The sequence below is a fragment of the Parambassis ranga genome, chromosome 14 (genome assembly GCF_900634625.1).
Source record: "Parambassis ranga chromosome 14, fParRan2.1, whole genome shotgun sequence".
In the NCBI taxonomy this organism is placed as follows: Eukaryota; Metazoa; Chordata; class Actinopteri; family Ambassidae; genus Parambassis; species Parambassis ranga.
The window spans coordinates 4,204,878-4,225,580 of NC_041034.1; the positions used below are offsets into that span (position 1 = coordinate 4,204,878).

Consider the following 20,703-nt stretch of genomic DNA (forward strand, 5'->3'; position numbering starts at 1 on the left):
AGCGACCACTGTTTAAACACACATAATGTAGAAAGGATGGTTCTTGTGACACACTGGTAGCATCAACAGGTCCTACACGGCTCCCTCTATGTTTGACTTTTCCTCCTACAAGTCCAGGTGCACAGGCCGTCTGAATGTAGCAGCTGGCCTAGAGAAGGGTATGTATGAAATGATAATAAAATCCAAGTCCAATTTTTTGGAGGGTTTTGGAACTTCACGATCTCTCTTTGCAAATGTTTGCTTTGCCTCCCACTTCACTAGCACCTTGCATTTTTACGAGTGATTAAGACATGTATCATTCTGAGTAAAATCACATCCCAAAAATGAGGATTATAATCTCTGCAAAAGAAAAATAAAATAAAAATGACAGCACAGGTTGGCAAGTTATTTCAGTCCCCTGTGAACGGGACTTATGTTGAGACGCGTGGGCTTCACCTGATAAAGCCAACCTCACGTCTGTGGTGCCAATATTTTCAGGTTGAAACAACCCACTTACAGTTTCTGCCAGATGTCCTCTCTTTGCTTTCAACTATCAGGGGCATTCCATTATTACTGTGTATATAGATTGAAGGCAGCAGACTCATATGGCCATAATACGCTCTGCCAGTTGATTTCATTTAGCCGCAGCGTGCTGCGCAGATCAGAGACCCTCTGCCAAATGAATCTATCAGAGTGGGATTGGGCTTTTTTTTTTTTTTTTAAGCAATTTTCCATCAGAGGGACAGAAAAGAGAACTTAAAAAAAAAACCTGTTAGAATCCCAACACATGGCTTTTAAGTGCTTGGCAGTGACATGAGGGAAAATTACTGTTTTCACAACTAAATACATTTGAAAATGGAGATATCTTCCTGATCCTGATGTATTTTTAATCTCCACCTGTCCTTTTTTTTTTTTGCTCACTGTTCTCTAGATTCTTTTCCCCCACATGTTTCTTTCTGTCAGTGTAGAAAGAAGAAACATTTTACTCTCCTCAGGGGCAGAAATCTTTTATGTTTGTGGTGCCCGAGTTGAACCCAAAAGTACAAATGTACGGCTGTCTTTGCAGGGATTTGAGATTCATTCTCCCATCGCCACAACAAAACTAATCATCCTCTTAATTCTACACAGCCCCAAGCCAATGATTGCTCTTAATTCCTGAATGAAGAAAATAGATAATAAATGTGTACCTAGCACAGATAGAACAGTCAGGCGGCAGGGCTGGCGTTACGTTTAATTGATAAAAGACCATAAACGGTGCTGACAACCAATTCATTTATTCCACAGTGTAAACAGGACAGCAGCTCCAGCAAGAACTGAGAAGACAAACAAATACTCATTACATTTGTTCAATTCCATAAACACCATCTGCTGAAGTGACTTAAGCATTTTATGAATTTAGATGTGCCTCCACCTCACACAGACTAATGCACAGCATTGTTCCCACTTTGAGTCTTTGTTCGTTTTGAAATTGGAGCCAGCCAGCTATAACTAATTTGATAACAGGTCAATAGCAACACAATAACTGCTGTCATGTGACATACGGCCCTGTGAGAGCATCAATGAAATTAAGAGTGCTCGACAAACATCATGGAAAACACCAGTCTGCAGCCCAACATCTTCTTAATGTGAAGGTGCGACTGCGCTTCACATTGACTGAAAGGAGATGAAACTCATAAAGCAGAAGGACCACCAGCAGAGACAGATTGGCAGCATAGATTAGTAGTCTAACATACCTGTTGCCACCAAACACCTCCGAGTCTGTTCACTCAGATGCTGAATCTGACCCAATGAGCGTGTAGCTGGGACGCTAAGCTTCACGTGCATATGCCGTGTGTCTGTGTTCGAGAGTAGGAAGGGGGCCTCAGGAGCCCACCAATAACACATGTGACCCTGAAAGGCATCAAATGACACACAGAAAAGTAGAAAAAAGGAATTTTTAAATAGTCTGGAAGGCACAGATAGAAGAAAGGTTTCCAGACAGTAAATTAAGTGTTTAGATTACATGAGTTGTGTTGACATAATTATAGTTATTAAATGTCGTGTTTTTATAATGTGCGCCTGGAAAAAATCCCAGAAAATGTCTGTAAAACAGTCATTTTTAGTAGGATTGTTCTAATATTTGAACTGGAAGTTGGAAACATGATATACTTTTGATTTATAGTGTTATTTCATCCACAACTTATGCAGCTAACAGATTTTCATATAAAAAAAAAATCTAGGCGAGGCAAAAACAAAATCAGATCTGTGTGTTTAAACCTCTCTATCTATGTACCAGTTACAGTCACATGAATCAGACAGCTCAACTAAACTTCAGAGTGTTACAAACACAAAGATATGAGGCTTTTGTATGTGATCCAAAGGGTTCAAGAATGGCATTCAATCTAATTTTTGTGTGTTTTGACAGGCGTTTTTTGGGAAATATTGCATATCTAAATTCTAAATATTATTATTTTATATTTTAGAAGTATTTTTGTTTTCATTTTGACACCAGGTTCACCAGTCAGTGAGTGTACCCTTTAAAACTGAATACAAAAACATAATGTATGCAGGCATTAGTGGGATTTTTGTCCAGTGTGAAAGGGTCCACAGCCAAGCTAACAGCTCAGGGTGGAACAGCAGGGCAGAGAAATAATGCTGATGGGAATTTTAACCCAAAAATGGTGCTGGATGAAAAGCCAAGAGAGTTATTATTATTATAAATATAGTTGTGTAGTAAGTTTGTTATTGAGATATGTTTTTTAAAAAAGAATTCATCAGATTTCTGCAGCTTTGTTCCTCCTGAGGCTCTGGATGTGCATTAAACATCATGGGAATTCTTCCAGTCGTTGTTTAGATTTGTTATTTATCCCTAAAAAACAGCTTCAAACAGACACTGTGATGTGTTTTGCATTTAAAGGAGAGGCTGCTTGGTTGTGAGTCTGTTTTAAAGTGTCAGCTACTTAGCATATAAAGGATCGGCTTCGGTACACGTTACAATACTGCCATGATACTCTCCCTTGAAAAATTGCTATTTTTTTTTAACCAATATTGAGCAGCTCTTACAGTGAGACATCTGTTGTTGAAGAGAAAGGGACACCAGCTTCTCCATCAACAGAGCTCTGGGTGGGGGGGGGCGGCAAAACTCTGGGAAATGTGGGAAATCACAAACTAAAGTAGAGAAGGCAGGTCAGTGGATCCAACCAAAAAAAAGTAATCTAAGAGCCAGCAGGGACGCCCTGCAGCCTGTTGGGATGTGCTGTACCACAGGGTTCCACCTAATGTATTTCTGCCAATATAATTATGATTGGCATGCAGTTATCTCTGCGTGTTGAGCTGGATTTCATGTCACAGTAAGTCACCAAAGGGCTCATGGGAAGCATGGCAACTAGTCATGGAGCAGCCTCTGTCTGTGCATCATGTCTGTGAAAGTCGGCGACGGCAAGGACACTGCCTCAGCTGACCTGAAGCTAGACACGGTGGAGGAGGAGGAGGCTGCTCAGAAATGGACAGGCAATCACTCAGCAGCAGACATATTGAATGGTCCCACATGGCTGCCACCCACAGTGTAATGAGGGTAAGCAGGCCATGCTGCTTTTCTGTTGACTCACAGGGACTGAAGCCTCTATTTATATTTGGATGGCAGTGAATAAAACTAATTTATATTTATACTGCACTTTTCTAACATCAACAAAATAAGATTAAATCAGGGCAGGAAGCATATACAGAAGGATGATGCAGAGCAAGAAAAAGCATATGATGGACCTACAGCAACCATACGGTCTCTATAGCAGCACAAGCAACTTAAACCAGCTGCTGAAAATACAGCAACATCTGCAAAAACACAGCAACTAGTGTCTCCAACTCCTGCAGCTATATGATCCACTCAACAAATAAACTACAACTAAAGGAACCACTGAAGCTACAGCAGGACGTGCAACAAAATATGGCAACTTTTACAGCTAAAGTAACCACTGAAACTATGTCTGCAACACATGCAACTACACATGGCAACTATAGCTACTAAAATTACAGCAACACCTGCAACTACATTTGGCAACTTCTGCAACTAATCTAGCCACTGAAACTGTAACAACTAAACAATCCCTGCAGTTAAACTACCATATTTACACAAGTGCAACTAAACAGGGCAACCCATGCAATCAAACCAACCAACTAGCAACACATGCAACTAAACTCTGCACATAAACAATGAAATTATGGCAACACCCACATCTAACCTACACCCAAAGCAAAACATGTAACTAAATATGGCAACTATAACTACCAAAAATACAGCAACACCTGTGGCAACTTCTGCAACTAATCTAGCCACTGAAACTATAACTGCAACTAAACATGACAACCCATGCAATTAAAACTGACAACTGAATCACATGTGGCAACTCCTACAGCTACTCTCACCACTGAAACTGTAAAAACAACTGCAACTAAACATGGCAACCCATGCAATTAAACCAAACTAGCAACACCTGCAACTAAACTCTGCACATAAACCAAACAATGAAATTATGGCAACACCCACCTCTAGCCTACCCTCTAAAGCAAACATGTAACTAAATATGACAACTCCTGCAACTTCACTAACTTTAGCAACACATCCAACTACGTATGGAACTACTGCAACTAAATAACCACTGAAACTACAACACATCCTGCAGCAACACACACCTGCACCTGTTCCAGACAACTTCTGCAACGTGAGCCTCTTTGCTGTTTCACACAGTACAATAGTGCTGTCTGTGCAGTTCAATACAACAATAATAAGCACACATAAACGGAAATAAACGGAGGAAATGTATCATGATGATTGATTCTTATTTCACTGTTTAAGTGTAATCACCAACCATCTTTAAACAGAGGAGAGCTCGTTGCTCATTGCTGCTGCCGCCATGTAGAACAGACCTGCCTACAGTCAGCCAATAGATGTCAAACAATGAATATGCACCTGTAAATATCAGGCATTATTGATAGCTTCCTGTTTGTTCCATTAACGCCCGCACAGCTCTGCTTATTTCTCCTAATTACTGCCAGATCCTGTCAAATACCCATCCTGAGGACAAAAATGTCCACCTAATGAGAGGCCCGTGGCATCATTTAGCACTGACACATCTCACCTATACTCAAGGACCCTTTCAGAGAAATGGATCCTCAGAGGCTTCAGTCCTTCTCAGATGGTCTCACCTTGTGAGGTGGCTGAGCTGCTGGCAGCAGAGCTGAGGTGTGGCATTGGCCCTGCGATTCCCTGCACTTCAGCACTGAGCACAAATCTCTCACTTTACACAAACATCTGTCTGTGTCCTGACGGCTTACAGGCATTTTCTGGAGTCTCTGTGGAGAAAAGGGAGAGAGAGGGCCAAGGAAACACAAGGACACTAATGTACAAGGCAGACAGCGCGAGGTGTTTTTGTGCATTTTCTGCTTATTCCAGAAAGACTGAATCTTTCTTTCAGTGGTGTTTTTGAACATGTTTTCTTCTGAATAGCACGCTGCAATCCCTCAGGTTTATTGACAACACGCCAATACATCTGCAAAAATTGTCCAGCGCTTCAGTCTGTGTTTACACAGTCCACCAGCCTAATCTGCACAAAGCAAAGAAGCCCTATAAAATCTTTGTAGGAGACATCACCATAAAAGACACTCCTCTTTGAGACAGTTCAACATGTAAATGTCAGTGGATTAAGAGGGAGACTCGTGGGTTACAGCTGCACTGTCTGCCTGTGGTGTCTCTGTGTTTTATACCAGTATAAATGAAGCTCGACACGACAGGGTAAAACCCAGAGCTTATAACACGTCTTCCATTCCCACCACACTCTGCCTAATCCTTGTCAGTCAGGCCAATGTCAAGGATTCACTCCTCATTTGTTTACAAGGCAGAGAAGCACATTTCACCAACCAAGACCACCAGACTGTATGTCACTGAGCGTAAACCACCCCTGACTTCACCTATAGGTTAGTGATGAGCCATTTTAAATCCCCATGAATCCCTGGCTCTCTTTATCTTGCATGGCAGCATCTGAGTCCACACTCAGAGTGGTCACTCTCTCATCTATGAGCGACATCATGGCTTAATATAGTTCAAACCCTGTACAGTTGTCATATTAGAAAATGATTTAATTATTAGATACCAAAACCCGTTTTTGTACCAGGCTCTAAATATGTTAGAGCCCTGGGACTCATTGTGATGGTAGCCGAACATGACTTTTTATTATTATTTTAATGATTTAAATTCATGTGTTTTGAGACAAACCATGACCTTTGCCTGAACCCGTACCCTGTTTTTAATACCTTACATAATAGTTTTTAAGGCTTTGCTCCAACTGTGAGTAAAAATGAATGGGGTGAAAACAAAACAGCTCACAGTGTCAGGGGGTCTTGAACCATGGACTCTGCGATTGTAGTAGTCCCACGACCAGATGATGTCCATCCATCCATTCATCATCTATTAACCCGCTTTGTCCTGCAGTGCAGGGTCATGGGGGGGCTGGAGCCTATCCCAGCTAACTGGTCACCAGTCCATCGCAGGGCAACACAGAGACAGACAACCATTCACACTCACACACACCACTACAGGCAATTTGGAGTGACCAATTAACCTAACAAGCATGTCTTTAGAAAGTGGGAAGAGGCCAGAGCACCTGGAGAAAACCCATGCAGGCACAGGGAGAACGTGCAAACTCCACACAGAAAGGACCCAGTCAGAATCGAACCGGGAACCTTCTTGCCGCCCTCAGATGATGTCAGGCAATCATATGTTCCGTTAGCATTGTTGTCACGTGTGTGGTACATGTTATTGATGTGTGTATGTGTGTGTGGAGTGACTCACTTTTGGACCCAATCGCTGTTTTTGACGCCTCTTCACAGTACTAGAGGCTGCTGCTTGAGTGTTATAAGGTATATTTTGCAAACTTTTGTGTTCCAAAACAGAGCTGTGTGCTAATGCACTAATTTAATTTGCCAGGATGCTCGAAATATGCTTGTTCAGATCAAACGTTAATGAGGCATCTTGTTTGCATCTGGAGACATCTTGGTTCAAGTTTGTTTGGATGGCTCAGACTGTTATTATATTTTAGACTTTAAGACTTATCTGTTCAGGGGAGTCAGAGTCTGTCAGTGTGTGGTGCACACCGAGGTTTCGAATGCAGTGTTCACACAAATATTCAAATGACTAACAGTTTGTTTTAAATGGACGAAACCTGCCAGGTGTGAATGCATAAATACAGGAGGATGCATAATGTCATTCTCCTGTGAGGTTTAGAAATGTCAGTACATATTTAACAGGTTTTAAATAAGAGTAACATCTCCAACAATTCATAGAATAACTTAGCGTTGTTTCACTTGACCACAGGACAGATGTAACAGGCACGCAGAGACACAGAAAATTAAGTGGAAATATTCTTCACACCAACTGCTTCTCAGTTCATCTAACAGCATCTAAAAACCCACTGATGGCAGAATCAATGGAGCTTCAGCTGGAAATGTGTGTACCATTCTTGAATCCTCACACTTCTGCCAGACAACATCACACTAGCTGCATGTGATAGAGCAGCAGCAGCAGCAGCAGAGGACACTGGGTGGTGGGTGGGGAGTAGAAAGGAGGATAGAAAATGTTACTGAAGGTGTGGGGAAAGTCTTAAATTAAAGTGGTAAGTGTCATATCTCATCCACGCAGAGTCATTTCAACAACAAAGGCTGTCATTCTGTTTAAACTTGACTTGACTCGCTGCCATACAAAACATCGCTTTTGTTCGTAGCCGGTGAAATGTTTTCAGAGGCCTAAGCTGTTACATTAGCACGGCTGCACAATTATTTCCTCTTGATACTCTGTCATTTCTTCGCACCAAAGCTGCCTAACACAGCACACGATAATAGTCTCTTCCATATCTCCTCCAGCAGTAGCCGCACTCCCCTCTGAGTGGAACGTCCAGTGTGTGCAGTGAAAAGTGTATTTTATGTGTGTGAGCTTATGTTTATCTCTGCACTGCCTTTGGTTCCCTTTGATTTCCCTTAAGTCTTATGTCTTTTGTCATGTTCTGGTCTTCTGAATGCTTGCTTATGGGTGTCATTTGTTTTCTCCCTCCCCCCCTCAACCCTCCCCTTGCCCTGCCCTGCTCCCTCCCCGCCTCCCTACCCCATTTCTTCTTTATTTGCATGCTGTTCCTCCTGTTCCACACCTCCCTCCACAACCGCCATGTCCTCTCCCTGTGTGCTCAGACACTGCGCCCAGCACTGAACCTGCAGCTCATGGTTGGTATCTCTACTTTCCTCTTTAAGCCTCCTTTTTTTTTCTTGTATTTTTTGACTCTGCAGCATGCCTACTTTTAATGATACACCACAGACATTCACCGAGTCAGGCTTCCGGGGCCTGGAAATGTTAGCTGTTTGCCTATTATTATTATTATTATTATTTATTGATCACAATGATCTGTCTTTTGAGGCAGTCAAGCTACATTTTTATTTTTGTTGCATTTATCCAAGTCAAATATGTTTATTTCACGGTCTCTTCTAACTCTTCTTGCTGGAGCTGCGCTCACAGAATGGTTTCACCAACTAACCAATTACAGTGTTTCCCTGAAGGTGCCACAGAGGAATATAACCCACGACTGATTATATCAGCAGCATGAGATGATGTTGTGTGTGGAGGCAAAAATAGATCTCATTTACTTGTTTTCATTTACTTGGATGAAGATGATACACATCATTTTCTAATTTTTTCGTGCCTAATTTGCATCCCTTTTTCATTATTTTGAGGCCGCGCCACTTCGTAATTTGTGCCAAACAAATTCATGAACGGTTTTCTGTTAAGCATGCGCCCACTTTGCTCCATCAGAAATTTTAAACTGACTTCGCTTACTCGTTGTAATGACCACATTAGTGGGATGCTGAGCAAAAATGAGCCACGGGCCCCTATTAACCTCTCTGTTTGTGGTAATTTAGTTGTGTAATTTTATTTAGGTGCATGAATCGCTTAAAGTTTCACACAGGTCAAGACAATAATGAAATCACAAACCAAGAGACACACAAAGATGCCGACTGTGCCTGGTGGGTAATCTCGCCTTGCATGCCATAAATAATGACATTCTTTCTTTGCTTTGTTTCTTTGAGTTTCTCTACGCAGGTACAAATGTAATTGAAATGGTTCCCTGTTTCTTTTGATTGTTTCCTTTCACTTGGTTGCATTGCAGGCTGGGAAATGTAGGCCTGCGTTACTACTCTGGGTGGTTTATACCGCAGGTTGTGCAGTCTCTGCATTTCTTCTACATGCCACTCCCGGGCATGCTAGGCTGATGTCTCCGTGGCCACGTTCGCACACTGTTTTGCATTGTGTGTGCATTTACAGGGGTAGATTTTGTTGTGTCTCTGTTAGGGATGTCCCGATCAGGTTTTTTTGCCCTCGAGTCCGAATCCGAGTCATTTGATTTTGAGTATCTGCAGATACAGAGTCCCGATCCGATACTTTCAAGATTCTCTACAAATGCGGCAAATAGAAAGACACTCGTTGCAAAACGTGTGTACGTGTGTGTGTGTGTGTGTCCAAAGCACCACGCTAAGTGATTTCAGACACGCAGCAGCTCATTGAGACCTCAAACCCAGGACCTCTCGCACCGTCATACCCCTACACTACAGGACACAGAGCCACCCTGCACAGAAGGCGTTAACTTTGACAGCCCTAATAAATATATATCCGAGTCCTGATCGGGAGGCAACATCCGATTCCGATCGAGTCTGAAATCACATAATCGGGCCCAATTTCCGATCACGTGATTGGATCGGGACATCCCTAGTCTTATGACTCTGAGCAAAGCAGACCTCTGCATGCAAAGCTGCTTTGTCCTTTAAAAGTACGCACAGACCTTCACTTTGGGTTTGTGAAAGCATTAAGGTGAGAAAAGGCAGAGTAAAGACAGGGTCTTCTGTGTGGATTAATACCATGAACTGTGTGTGGAAGTGCTTCAATCTGTCCAGGATTTTGGTTTGGACCAGGATCCAGCCCACTTTAACTTTGCAATGGATAACCTGGGTTTTACACATCGGATGGATGGATATACCTTTTAAAATGTTGTCAGCATGAACACTTGGCTCTGTATGGACACCTGAACCCCAACCAATTGTTGTTATCTACGCAGACTTGCATTACAAGCTATAATAATAAGCTATATGCACAAAATCCCAAGTTACTGAGCCTGAACCCAACAGTGGGCAGCAGAATATTAGAACTTATGTAAAACAAATGCTGCACATCCTTTTATCCAGTTGTTAAATACAGTAGAATGGAAAAATGTGATAATAATAATTATGTAAAATAATTGCAGTCAGCTCAAGTGATCATGTTCTCTGGAAGTGCTCCACCTCCAGATCTCAGTTACAGATTCAATTAGTCACACAGATGATTCAGTTCCGCTGCACCAGGATGCATGAATGTAAACAACGAGACTGAAGAGCAAACAATCCTTTCCTCCTGTAATATGTCAACATCCATGTTGATACCTCACATGTTACATTTATCCATGTAGTAATTGAATGTCATCAGCATCAGTTATATATATGGCAGCGATCCTGGTGTGAGGCGAGGCGGCTGAAGTGCCTCTCGATGTGCTGTTGACTTCCTCTCTCAGTGGTGCAGAGGGTTCCTTCCTGCAGATGATGTGTTGGAGAGTCCACAGATGCTTTGTTTCATGTTTGTGAGATGCGTTTTTGAACATTTATAAGTTGCCCCAGATGTTCTATCCCAGCTCATAATCATGTCTTAAATGTTAGTAATTAACTGCAGAGATGTGCCGTGAATATATTTGTATTTACTACTGGATCATTTGGACACAAATGCTTTACATAGTGGCTGTGTACTTGTTTTTAAAACTTGATGCTTGAGCATTAACTGCTTCAATTGAAAGTGACATAGACATAGAAATTCCTTTATGTAAAATTGTATTTATTTATCACTCACTACAGAGCTCACCATCTAAAATTCTGTAGCCCAGAATGCAGGAGGAGGAGTTGCATTTATTTTGGATGACTCCTCACTTCATGATTCATGTCTAATGCCAACACTGAGTGCCAATCCAGGAAGTTATATGTCCTTTATTTAGCATGGTGGCAGTGAACGTAGTCCAGGGTTTTTTTTTTTGCAGAATCCAATAAACATGGAGGGATTAATGGTTCTGAACAGCTCAAACCTAAAATAGCTTTTTTTGGATGCTTCTGCTTCTCAGACTGAATATCACTTCACTGAGTGAACTTTAAACTGATGTTCAGTGCTGTTCTGTAAGGTGCACCAAATGCTGTAAGCAGCTGTCTGCAGTGCATGAGTAGAATTTACAATACCAAGACAAAAGTATGTGGACACCCAGCCACCATATGTTTGCTGTTTTTTTTTTATTTTTCCTGCTTCCCTGTGCAGCTCCGAGTCTGATGAAGGATGATGAGGTCAGGAGAGGCAGGTTCTTCAAACACAAACACAGAAAGTTATCATCTAAATCTCCACAATATACTGACTGATTAATCCTAGAAGTCTATCAATAATGCAAACAATCATTAGTAGATGTAACATTAAGATTTCCACCTTTTACAACAACAGACCATATAGTGTTTTTCCCACAGTAGTTAGTGGAGCCCAGAATTAGAGCAGAAAAATTACATGAATACAAATGAAGCAGCATCACTGTTGTGTGTCCTTGGGCAAGGCACTTTACCTGCATAGCCTCCAGTGTACTCACTGGTGTATGGCACTCTTTGCTGGGATGCCTTAAGCAATTTCCCCATTGTGGGACTAATAAAGGTTTCTTAATTTAATTTAATTAATGATTAATATAATTAATGAATAATATTGTTGCTCTTTTTATTTGTTGGATGTGTAACTTAGCAACTGCTATGTCAGCTTAACACTATATGTATTGAAGATGATTGTCTGCCAGTAACTAAAACAAGGTTTTCCACAGTCTGTTTGGCTGTTTAGATCCAAATGCCTCTAAAATTATCGTGATTTGTTTCTTTCTCATATAAGACATTTGAAACATGCAGCAGATGAGCTGAAAGTGGATGAGTGGATTTGCACGGTGTATTGATGGAGATCATTAATATGCATACGTACGTAAAGGACAGCGGAGTGCTGGTTCAGGTGTTGTATCGAATATTTAAATATAATTAACTTCTTCCATAATTCATTCCATCAAATGTGAGAGCAGCTTTTCGGTGGAAAAATCAACTGGTTTATTTGTAGCAGCTGACAAACCGTGAACTGTGAAAGGTCTGCCCATACTGCAGTGTTTAGGCGCACAACATTTGTAAATGCATTATAATTTTCTTCATCAAATTAATATTTCTCATTGTTCCTTGAAGGTTAGAAACGTTTTTGTTGTAGAAGAAGAAACTTTCTTTTCTCTTTTGAAGATAAAGCTCTATGGCAAGCTGCTTTATGGAGGCTAGATGACATCATGTTCTTTACAGAGAATAAATAAAAAAGGGGGGGTGGGGGGTGGCTCGTCACGTTCAGTTTAAGATGCGAACATCAAACTGTAAAAAATAAAGAAATAACAAAGGCCAAAAAATTGCACAAAGACTACAGTGCCAATTAACACATCCATTCTCCAGTGTTGAGAAAAATCAACCCTTCGTGCCAGCAGGTGGTGCTACTTGTTCAAGAAAAGACATCCGAAAAAGACCAAATATAAACAAACAAACTATATATATATATATATATATATATATATATATATATGTATATATATATACATATATATATATATCATTGACAGTAAAAACTATGGACAGAGCTTCCGTGACGTCACCCGTTTGTTTCTGAAGAGCCGTTCAGAGGCTCGGTGGGAGGCTCCGGGACGTCCTCCAAAACTCCAAATATGGACAAAGCGGGGGGGCACGAGCAGAGTTTAGGGGGGCAGGCGATCGGGGAAGCAGGAAAGTCACGCTGTGATACATCAACCGTCTGTCACTCAAGTAGCAACGCCCATAATTATTTGTAATTTTAAGTCCAAATATAATTAAAACGAGTGAGTTGTAAAAAAAAATTCACCCCCCGTACAATTGACACTAGAAGGAAACCTATCATTTGAGACCAGCTGTGAAGTCGGTCATTTTAACATAGGAGTCTATAGGAAATGACTCGCTTTTGGAGCCAGCCCCCAGTGGTTGCAGCGTGAACTACAAGTTTTGACACTTCTGCATTGGCTTCAAGTCTGAACCCCGAAGGTTGACGCTTGATATATATATATATATATATATATAATAAATCTGAATTTCACTTGGTGTAAACCAAGTAGTGATGTCTGTATGTCCACACCAATACAGTCCAGATGAGAGGCCGTCAGCGCAGGTCGCCCGTGTGGGTGTCCAGCGTTATTTCTTCATGCAGACAGCAGCTTAGTAAACAGTGAGTCACCGTGTAATGTCTGTACGCCTTGATTCAATCAATATTGACTGAAATGAGTCAGCAAATGTCTGTGCAGTAATGATAACAACAGCGGTGTACAGTAGCTCCCCAGAGACGGTGTTGCATTAGAGAGAGAGGGAATAAACGTATGTGATTAAAGTGTAATGATACTTTTATTTACTGTTTAATTTACTTATCGAAGGAGACATCTCAGTCAGGCCACATAATAACTGTTGAGTTTGATTAAAGATCATAAGCTGCAGTTATAATAATACATAATATTATTCACCAACTTGGGAGATGCAGCTCATTGCTGTGTTGACAGCTGAGAAACTGTACAGCACTGTGTATCAAAGTGCTTTATTACTGCATCTATTTGCCTCAATAACACATGATTAATGTCCCTGTGTGACATTTAGCTTCTGTGATTCTTCTGTTCTGGGTCCACCTGCGCCTGTGTTAGCCGGCGAGCTAAAAGCTCTGCGTAGAGCATTGTTGTCACATATATGCGTGTTATATATTTGTGTTTACCGTTGTTGGTCACTCCTCTGCTGCAGGCACAGACTTAAGTGAAAGCTAATGTTTACTTTTCTGTGCTCTTTTTTTCTGTTGTAAACTCCTCTGCATCTCTTCTTGCACCGCTTTCCCAGCCAATCAGCATTTAAGACATGATTTTGGTCAAATAAAAATGGCAACAAATTACAGCTGCATTTGCAAGCCAAAGTAAATAGCAGTATATTAATCCCTTCAACTGCCATTAAGAATTGGAATTAACACAGTAATCTCAAATCACCTGGTACAGTTTAAAAATGCTAATTCGTGTCTTTTTTTTGTTCCACACCCAGTGTGTGACACTGACTCAGAGCCTGTTAGGAAAGCATCCACACTGACCGCCTGGCTCCCTATATGCCCTCAAATGTTGTTGCCATGGTGACGCCCCGCTTTTCTTGACTACAAAAAAAAAGAGAGAGAGAGAGAGAGCTCTATTGAGATTGAAGGCTCTTCCTGAGATTGTCCATTTCCCTCTGAAATAGGCTTGCTACAGGGGAAGAGGCGTGGAGGGCAGGAAGGAACACATTAAACATGCAGCAGAGAAAAGGAGAGGCTCTGAGATGAGTTGCTGCTGGACTAGAGAAGTGGGTGTTGAAACGTTTTGTTCTTATAAATTAAGCTTTAGCTCTGAATCTGAAATGAGAGACCCGGAAAGTGGAAAAAACTCAGACATGATGACTTATTTGATTATTTCTCATGTGGATAAACGCCACTGCTCTAAGAAGCTGTTGTGGTGGTATAAAGTTGTTTTTACTTGTGAGACCTGGAGGTTTAAAGATAAAACAGAAGATATAGATAGAAATTTAATTACTTGTTTTTAAAGGACAGAGCAACAAGTTGATTGAGTTGTGAGTGTGTTTGGAGTTCAATCAGGTTTCAAGCTTCTACTATTGACTGTTTATGGTTATTTAAAGAGTCTGCACAACTTCGTCATATTTTTGTCTTCAAGATAAATCTATGTTTCTACCGTCCTCTAACGTCATGAGCTGTGGGTAGTTACTAAAAAATACAAGCGCCTCAAATGAGTTTTCTCTGCAGGACGGCAGGATTTAAAGATTGTCTCAGTCATCCAGGAGGATCTTGGAGTAGAGTCACTGCTCCTCCACCTTGAGAGGAGCCAGTTGAGGTGGCAGATGCCCCCTGGGCTCCTCCCTGGTGAAGTGTTCCAAGCATGGACCAACCAGGAGTAAGCCCCAGGGTGGGCCCAAGACACATCTCTCAGCTGGCCTGGGAAAGTCTCAGTATCCCCCTGGATGTTGATGAGCTGGAGGAGGTGGATGGGGGAGAGGAGGAGCTCTGGGCTTACCTGCAACCCAACCCAGAGAAAGTGAAAGAAAAGGAATGAAATGAATAAATGGAGTGTTATTTTAATCAAAGTTTGTTCATAGGGGCTGTGGTAGGTACTGCGGTTTTTACACTTTGCTTGGTTATGACCTTAATTGGTTGGTGTCACTATGCTGTATAGTTGAGGAAAGTCAGGTGTAGACACAGAAAAGACCCAGAAACAAACAACAGGAGCTCTTAAGGGGAAAATACCACACCTTTTTGTGCAATTCGTACCTTTGTGGGTGCATTTAGCTGCTTTTTGGTTACTAAAAGCTACAAAAATTGGAGAGTTTGTCTACCAGACCACCAATTAGTAACTCTGCTCTCTTTTTATTATGTATGCTGTTCTATGATTAGTTTATTTCTAACAATGTACAAAAGTTCAGAGGCAGGATTTCGGATGTTCCTGCAGCATTTGTTCGTCTCACTTCCATCTCCTCACTCTTAATGAAAGGGCATGTTGGTGGAAGATGTCAGTTGCTTTAGCTGATGGCTGGTGCACTGACTAATTTCCCACCCTGAGAGGTGAGCACGTCTGGAAAGGACACACCTGCCAACACGGCTGTCAGCAAGCGTGCGAAAGTAGTGGGATAATTGAGCCGCGCTCAGAGATCTAATAGTGGAGGGGAATACAGCAGCATATAATGGCCACTTTGCTCACAGTGGGATTGTGGCTGGAGAAGCACACAGGTCCCCTCTTTAATCCAAGGACTGAGCTGTCACATTTGGATGTCATTAAAGAGACAATGCATTCATTAAATGACAAGGACACAATGTGCTAGATAAGTCAGGTACTGATGTGCAACAAATGTAGTAATTGTGTCTTCACACTTTGATTGCTGCTGCATGGGGGCTGCCAACTTTGAAGAGTATTTCTATAATAGAAGGTTATGTCTGTTGTGCAATTGATCTGTGGGCTCCGCACGAGGAAGTATGGAAGAGACGTGTGTTTTGAAATCTGGCTGAATTCCAGATGGGATCTTTTCAACTTGAGGACTGAGTCCTTGCAAACCTCAGACGGCAGTCGACAGGTGACTGACTATCAAAGGGACAGATGGCACTGCCAACCTCACCGACTACATGACATATTGGTGGGTGAAAGGGGACACAGTGGCAGATTTTTTTTTCTTCCTGTGACAGCATTGGTGTTTCATCATAAGGACGTGGTTTAAAAACGTGAACTAACAGAGAACACACTGCTGGAAAAGTTGCCTAAACATCCGTAAAAGTGTTTCCGAACCCACTTGTCCTGTACAGGGTCACAAGGAGACTGGAACCTATACCAGCTGTCAATGGACAGGAGGCAGGGTACACCCTGGACAAATTCACACCTAAACCCAATTTAGAGTCCCCAATTTAGAGTCCCCAATTAACCTCACCAACCCACCTTTGAAATATGGGAGGAAGCCGGAGTACCTGACCCACACAAAGGGACTCCACAAGAAAGCCCCCAACTGGATTTGAGCCAGTTATACCACCATAAATATGTCTGAACAAGCAATTCGGGCGTGCAGCCCCTTATGACATCACAAGGGGTAAGGTTCTTCCGCTGGTTTAAACACAGCACAGCTTCTTTACTTTCAAAGCTACAGGCACAGAAATCAGGAGCACATGGGGCCTGTCCTCACCTTTGAAACTTGCGGTTGATATTTCAGTCCTTGAAAATTCGAGTGTGTGTATATTTCTCCAGCCGCATCTTTATGCGTTTAGCCAAAAATGTCAGGTTCACACAGCTTCATGCCAAGGACAAAACACCCAGGGAAAGACAGGGTAATCTGACTGGTACAACAACCACTTCACAAACAGATGGCTCCACGAAGGAGAGCAACCCTCCTCAGGCCAAGACCCAGTGGTCCCTCTACACCCCAAAGACAATGGACACTCCTTTGTGGACAAATATCTTTGATAGAGATGTATGACACTGGACCTTTAGAAATGTATTTCTGGTCCTTTTTGTCATCTTACGTATCCCATAATCCACCAAGCCTGTAAATAAAGGGAAAGCAACCAGAGCAGTATAATAGACAGACAGGTGTATTTCCTGGGGCATGTGTGGTCAACAAAAGTATCAGCGGTGCATTTTTGGAAATCGACAGTAACAGAATTTAGAGAGTTCTCTTGGAGGAGAAAGGCCCACCACCCCCCTCTGTATGTCAGACCTGCGAGTGTGTGTATTTAAAGTGTGCACACAGAGATAAATGTGTTTGTATTAGAGGCTGGCACTCAGTGGCTTGAACTCGCCTTTGGGGCTCTCTTCAAATGAGGCACATATGCTGCATTAATTAGTTTCAGACTCACAACCGAGTGTGGCAGGTGACAAACAGGGTCCTCCACTTGTCCCCCCCCCTAAAAAGAAAAAAAAACAAGTCTTTCACCTCTCATAACTCACCTCCTGCTGCAAGATAAGTGAACCTTTAAAGAGGCTCCGTCTGGCTTCTCATGATGAAATAAACAGGAAAGTGCTGAAACAGACAGAGAAGCGTAATCAGCAGTCATTTCTCTCCTCACCTGTGTCCTAGATTTGATTCTTTAAATCAGGTAACAGCTGCGTCGAGTCACATTTTGTAAGTGTGACGCACCTTTACATGCACGTTTTTGGTTTGGGACACCACTCCTCCGTCAATACATCGAGTTTACCTTTATTTTCATTCCAGAAACTGACGATTAGTCAACAGTCAACAGTCATGTAGAGAATAACTTCTTTATCTTTTGTTAATATACTTATCCTCGATAAAAAACTGCTCACGTTAGGCCTCCAGATGCACAAAGCGGTAAGATTATTTCACATTAATCCAAACTGTCAATCATCCCCATCTGTCGCTCAGCTCGGCTACCTGCTGCAGCGGTAACACCTGTGCCATCAGAGCGGCCCACCACCAACTGTGCTCACATTATCTCTACGGAGCCCTTTTCCGTAAATCTCTTGCCAGAACAGTTTATTGTCTTCAGTAATTATGTAAATTATCAATAAATGCCAGTGTTATTGCAAAGAAAAAAATAAATATGTTTATGGAATGGATTTTAAATCTGTCCTAGATTAGTAATCCTTTCTTTCTTGTGTAAATTGAATTGGATTAGGTCAGATTATAATGATTGGACTGCAGTGTAGTGGCTTTCTTAAGACATTATAGTTAAGACTCTGCAGCCCCACTAGCTGCTAAGGCGTAGTGGAAGAGTTAATCTATAGATGTTTAGCAGGTATATGTTCAGCAGGTGCTTTTACTAAGGATTCTGTTTTATAGTCATCCTCTTCTTCTTCATCTTCATCTTTTATTGTGTTGCATTTCTTGTTCTGCTCCTTTTCTCAGAATATGCTTCATCTTCCATCAACACCCCTTCACTTGTTTCCTCAGCAGCGTTTTGATGGCTCTTTCTCACCTCTGGTGCTGCCATTGATTAGAAAGGGTTCTTTGTAGGCAGCTGTTATCTCATTTGGTCATTTTCCATGTCTCACACCTGTTTAGCAAGACACAGAGAGATGTTATTTCACCTCCAGGTAGCCTGTTTAATGCTTCTCTGGCCTTTGAGAGTCTCCTCTTTTTGGTCTTTTTTTTAACCTCCATCTTTAAAGTAAGTCACACTTACATCAGTACATCTTGTTCTAAATCCATCCGTTTTGCTTTTCCTTTGTTGGTGTAAGACCCAGCCCACCCACCTTCACCATCAGGTCTTAACATTTTATTTTGACTTTGCTGGTTGGTAGGAGAAGCAGGGCATCACTTGTGGATTTTATTTACCTGAGAAAGCATCATGTTGGCTGATAAATCTTTGCCTACCTGATCACAATCGTGTACAAGGCAGTCAGGTTTATTTCTTTTCAAATAACCAGTCCAGAGACAGAGTGCATGCTAATGCCAGGTGGTCATGGAGTCAGTGGTTCATAGGGTATGTGCATGATGAGGCCATTAATGCAGAACATTGACTAACTTTGAATGAATTTCCTTGGTTAAATTTCCCCTTACAAGTCATTATGTGCTGCTTTGATATTGCTGATTAAAGGAAAAGATTCACCTGATGTTCCTCAATAAGCACCCAGCATGTTGTCTTTGTTTAAATGCCTCTTTTTGCATTTTTTTTCCCTCATATAATGATTTTTCTGATTTACTCCTAGCAGGCATAGAAAACCGGCTGTGAGCTCAGAAAATAACATCCCAAGGCATTTGACCTGTGTGTCCCTTTGCTTTTGAATGCTCTTATTACAATTTGCATGCGGGCCTGAGCGTTGCCATGACAGCAACTAAAGTCTTGCAACTTTTATGCAAGGCAGTTGTACTGTTTATGTTAAGTGTGGCTGGTCCTGCGTTGTCAGGGCAGAAGCAGCGCTGGGAGATAAAAAAAAAAAAAGTTTCACTCCAACCTGTAGTGAAACACTTTATCCAGGTACTGTGGGGTTTGGACTGTGAGTTATATTCTGAAATTAATATGTATTATTTAACAGCTGGAAAATAAAAATGAGATCTGAGAGGAAATTGAAATCGATTATTAATAGCTGCTGTTCTCACTTTCTCTTTCTATTTTAGCCTTGCAGTCTTTTTGAGGCTTTGGTCACCCTCTTGTGGCTTTTTCCTCCCTCAGTCTGGGCAAACAAAGCACGAGTAAAATGTTTTCCTAATTCAAATCCACAATGTGCCAACCAGGGATTTGTTATTGTGTGAATATATGTCTTTTAAAAATCTATTCTTCAACAATACTCAAACCCGCTCCACGAGTTCATCCATTGTCCCTGGCATCACTCACATTCAGCCGCACAGTGTCTGACTATAATATGAAGTGCGGCACATTTTCCTTTTCTTTTTTCCTCCTTTGATGCCATTTGTGCATGTAAGCTGGTCTGAATTTTCTTCTGAGGTGAGGCTTGGATTAGATGCCGACACCGTGCACTCAGCCTCACTAAAGGATTCTGTTATCACTGTAGGTTTGCGTCAGAGTTGCAGCACCACACAGAGATCGTGCCACAACATCTCTCCTCAAACATGAAACAGGAATTTAGGGATAAAGAAATCTGACATCAATCTTGAAACGTGAAGAAAGAAGTCTTGTTGTTTCTCTCTTGTCTCTGCAGCCATTGTCTGTTCGTAGCCACAGGACAGAGTGTCGTTAGAAGACCTAGGTAACACCTCCTGGTGTACAGGGTGCAAAATGTATCATGAAAGGGTCAAATCCACACCTCATTAGGATCAAGAAGTTTCTGGACCCACTTTGGTCATTTGGAGGTCAAGATCATGTTCTGTGTCTTGTCAATGGTCCAACCTGACCAACCTCCCAGGATATCCTGCTGAAAGGATTAAAAGAAGGAGGGGCCAGGAACATCAGTGTTGCCACCTCTTTGGGTGACTACAGACGAAGCGAAGTCTGTGACATCACCCAGTTTTGAGTCTCAGTGGGGAGGCTTCAAATGCTGCAAGGTTGGCAGCATCATAGACTCATTTTTGGATCCAGCCCCTGTGGGAAACCTATGTGGGTAG

The 20,703-nt window shown here is 41.8% G+C and overlaps 1 protein-coding gene across 4 annotated transcripts in view; it reads left to right on the plus strand.

Annotated features, from left to right (window-relative positions):
• Positions 1-20,703, plus strand: part of cadm1a (cell adhesion molecule 1a) — a 329,313-nt gene that overhangs the window by 295,308 nt on the left and 13,302 nt on the right. For 2 of the 4 annotated variants that reach the window (XM_028421291.1, XM_028421292.1), the window contains one exon: positions 8,191-8,223. The exons of the other annotated variants lie outside the window; for them this stretch is intronic. In XM_028421291.1, the coding sequence (XP_028277092.1) occupies positions 8,191-8,223 (33 nt within the window). The remainder of the gene's footprint in view (positions 1-8,190; positions 8,224-20,703) is intronic. 4 annotated transcript variants of the gene reach the window in all.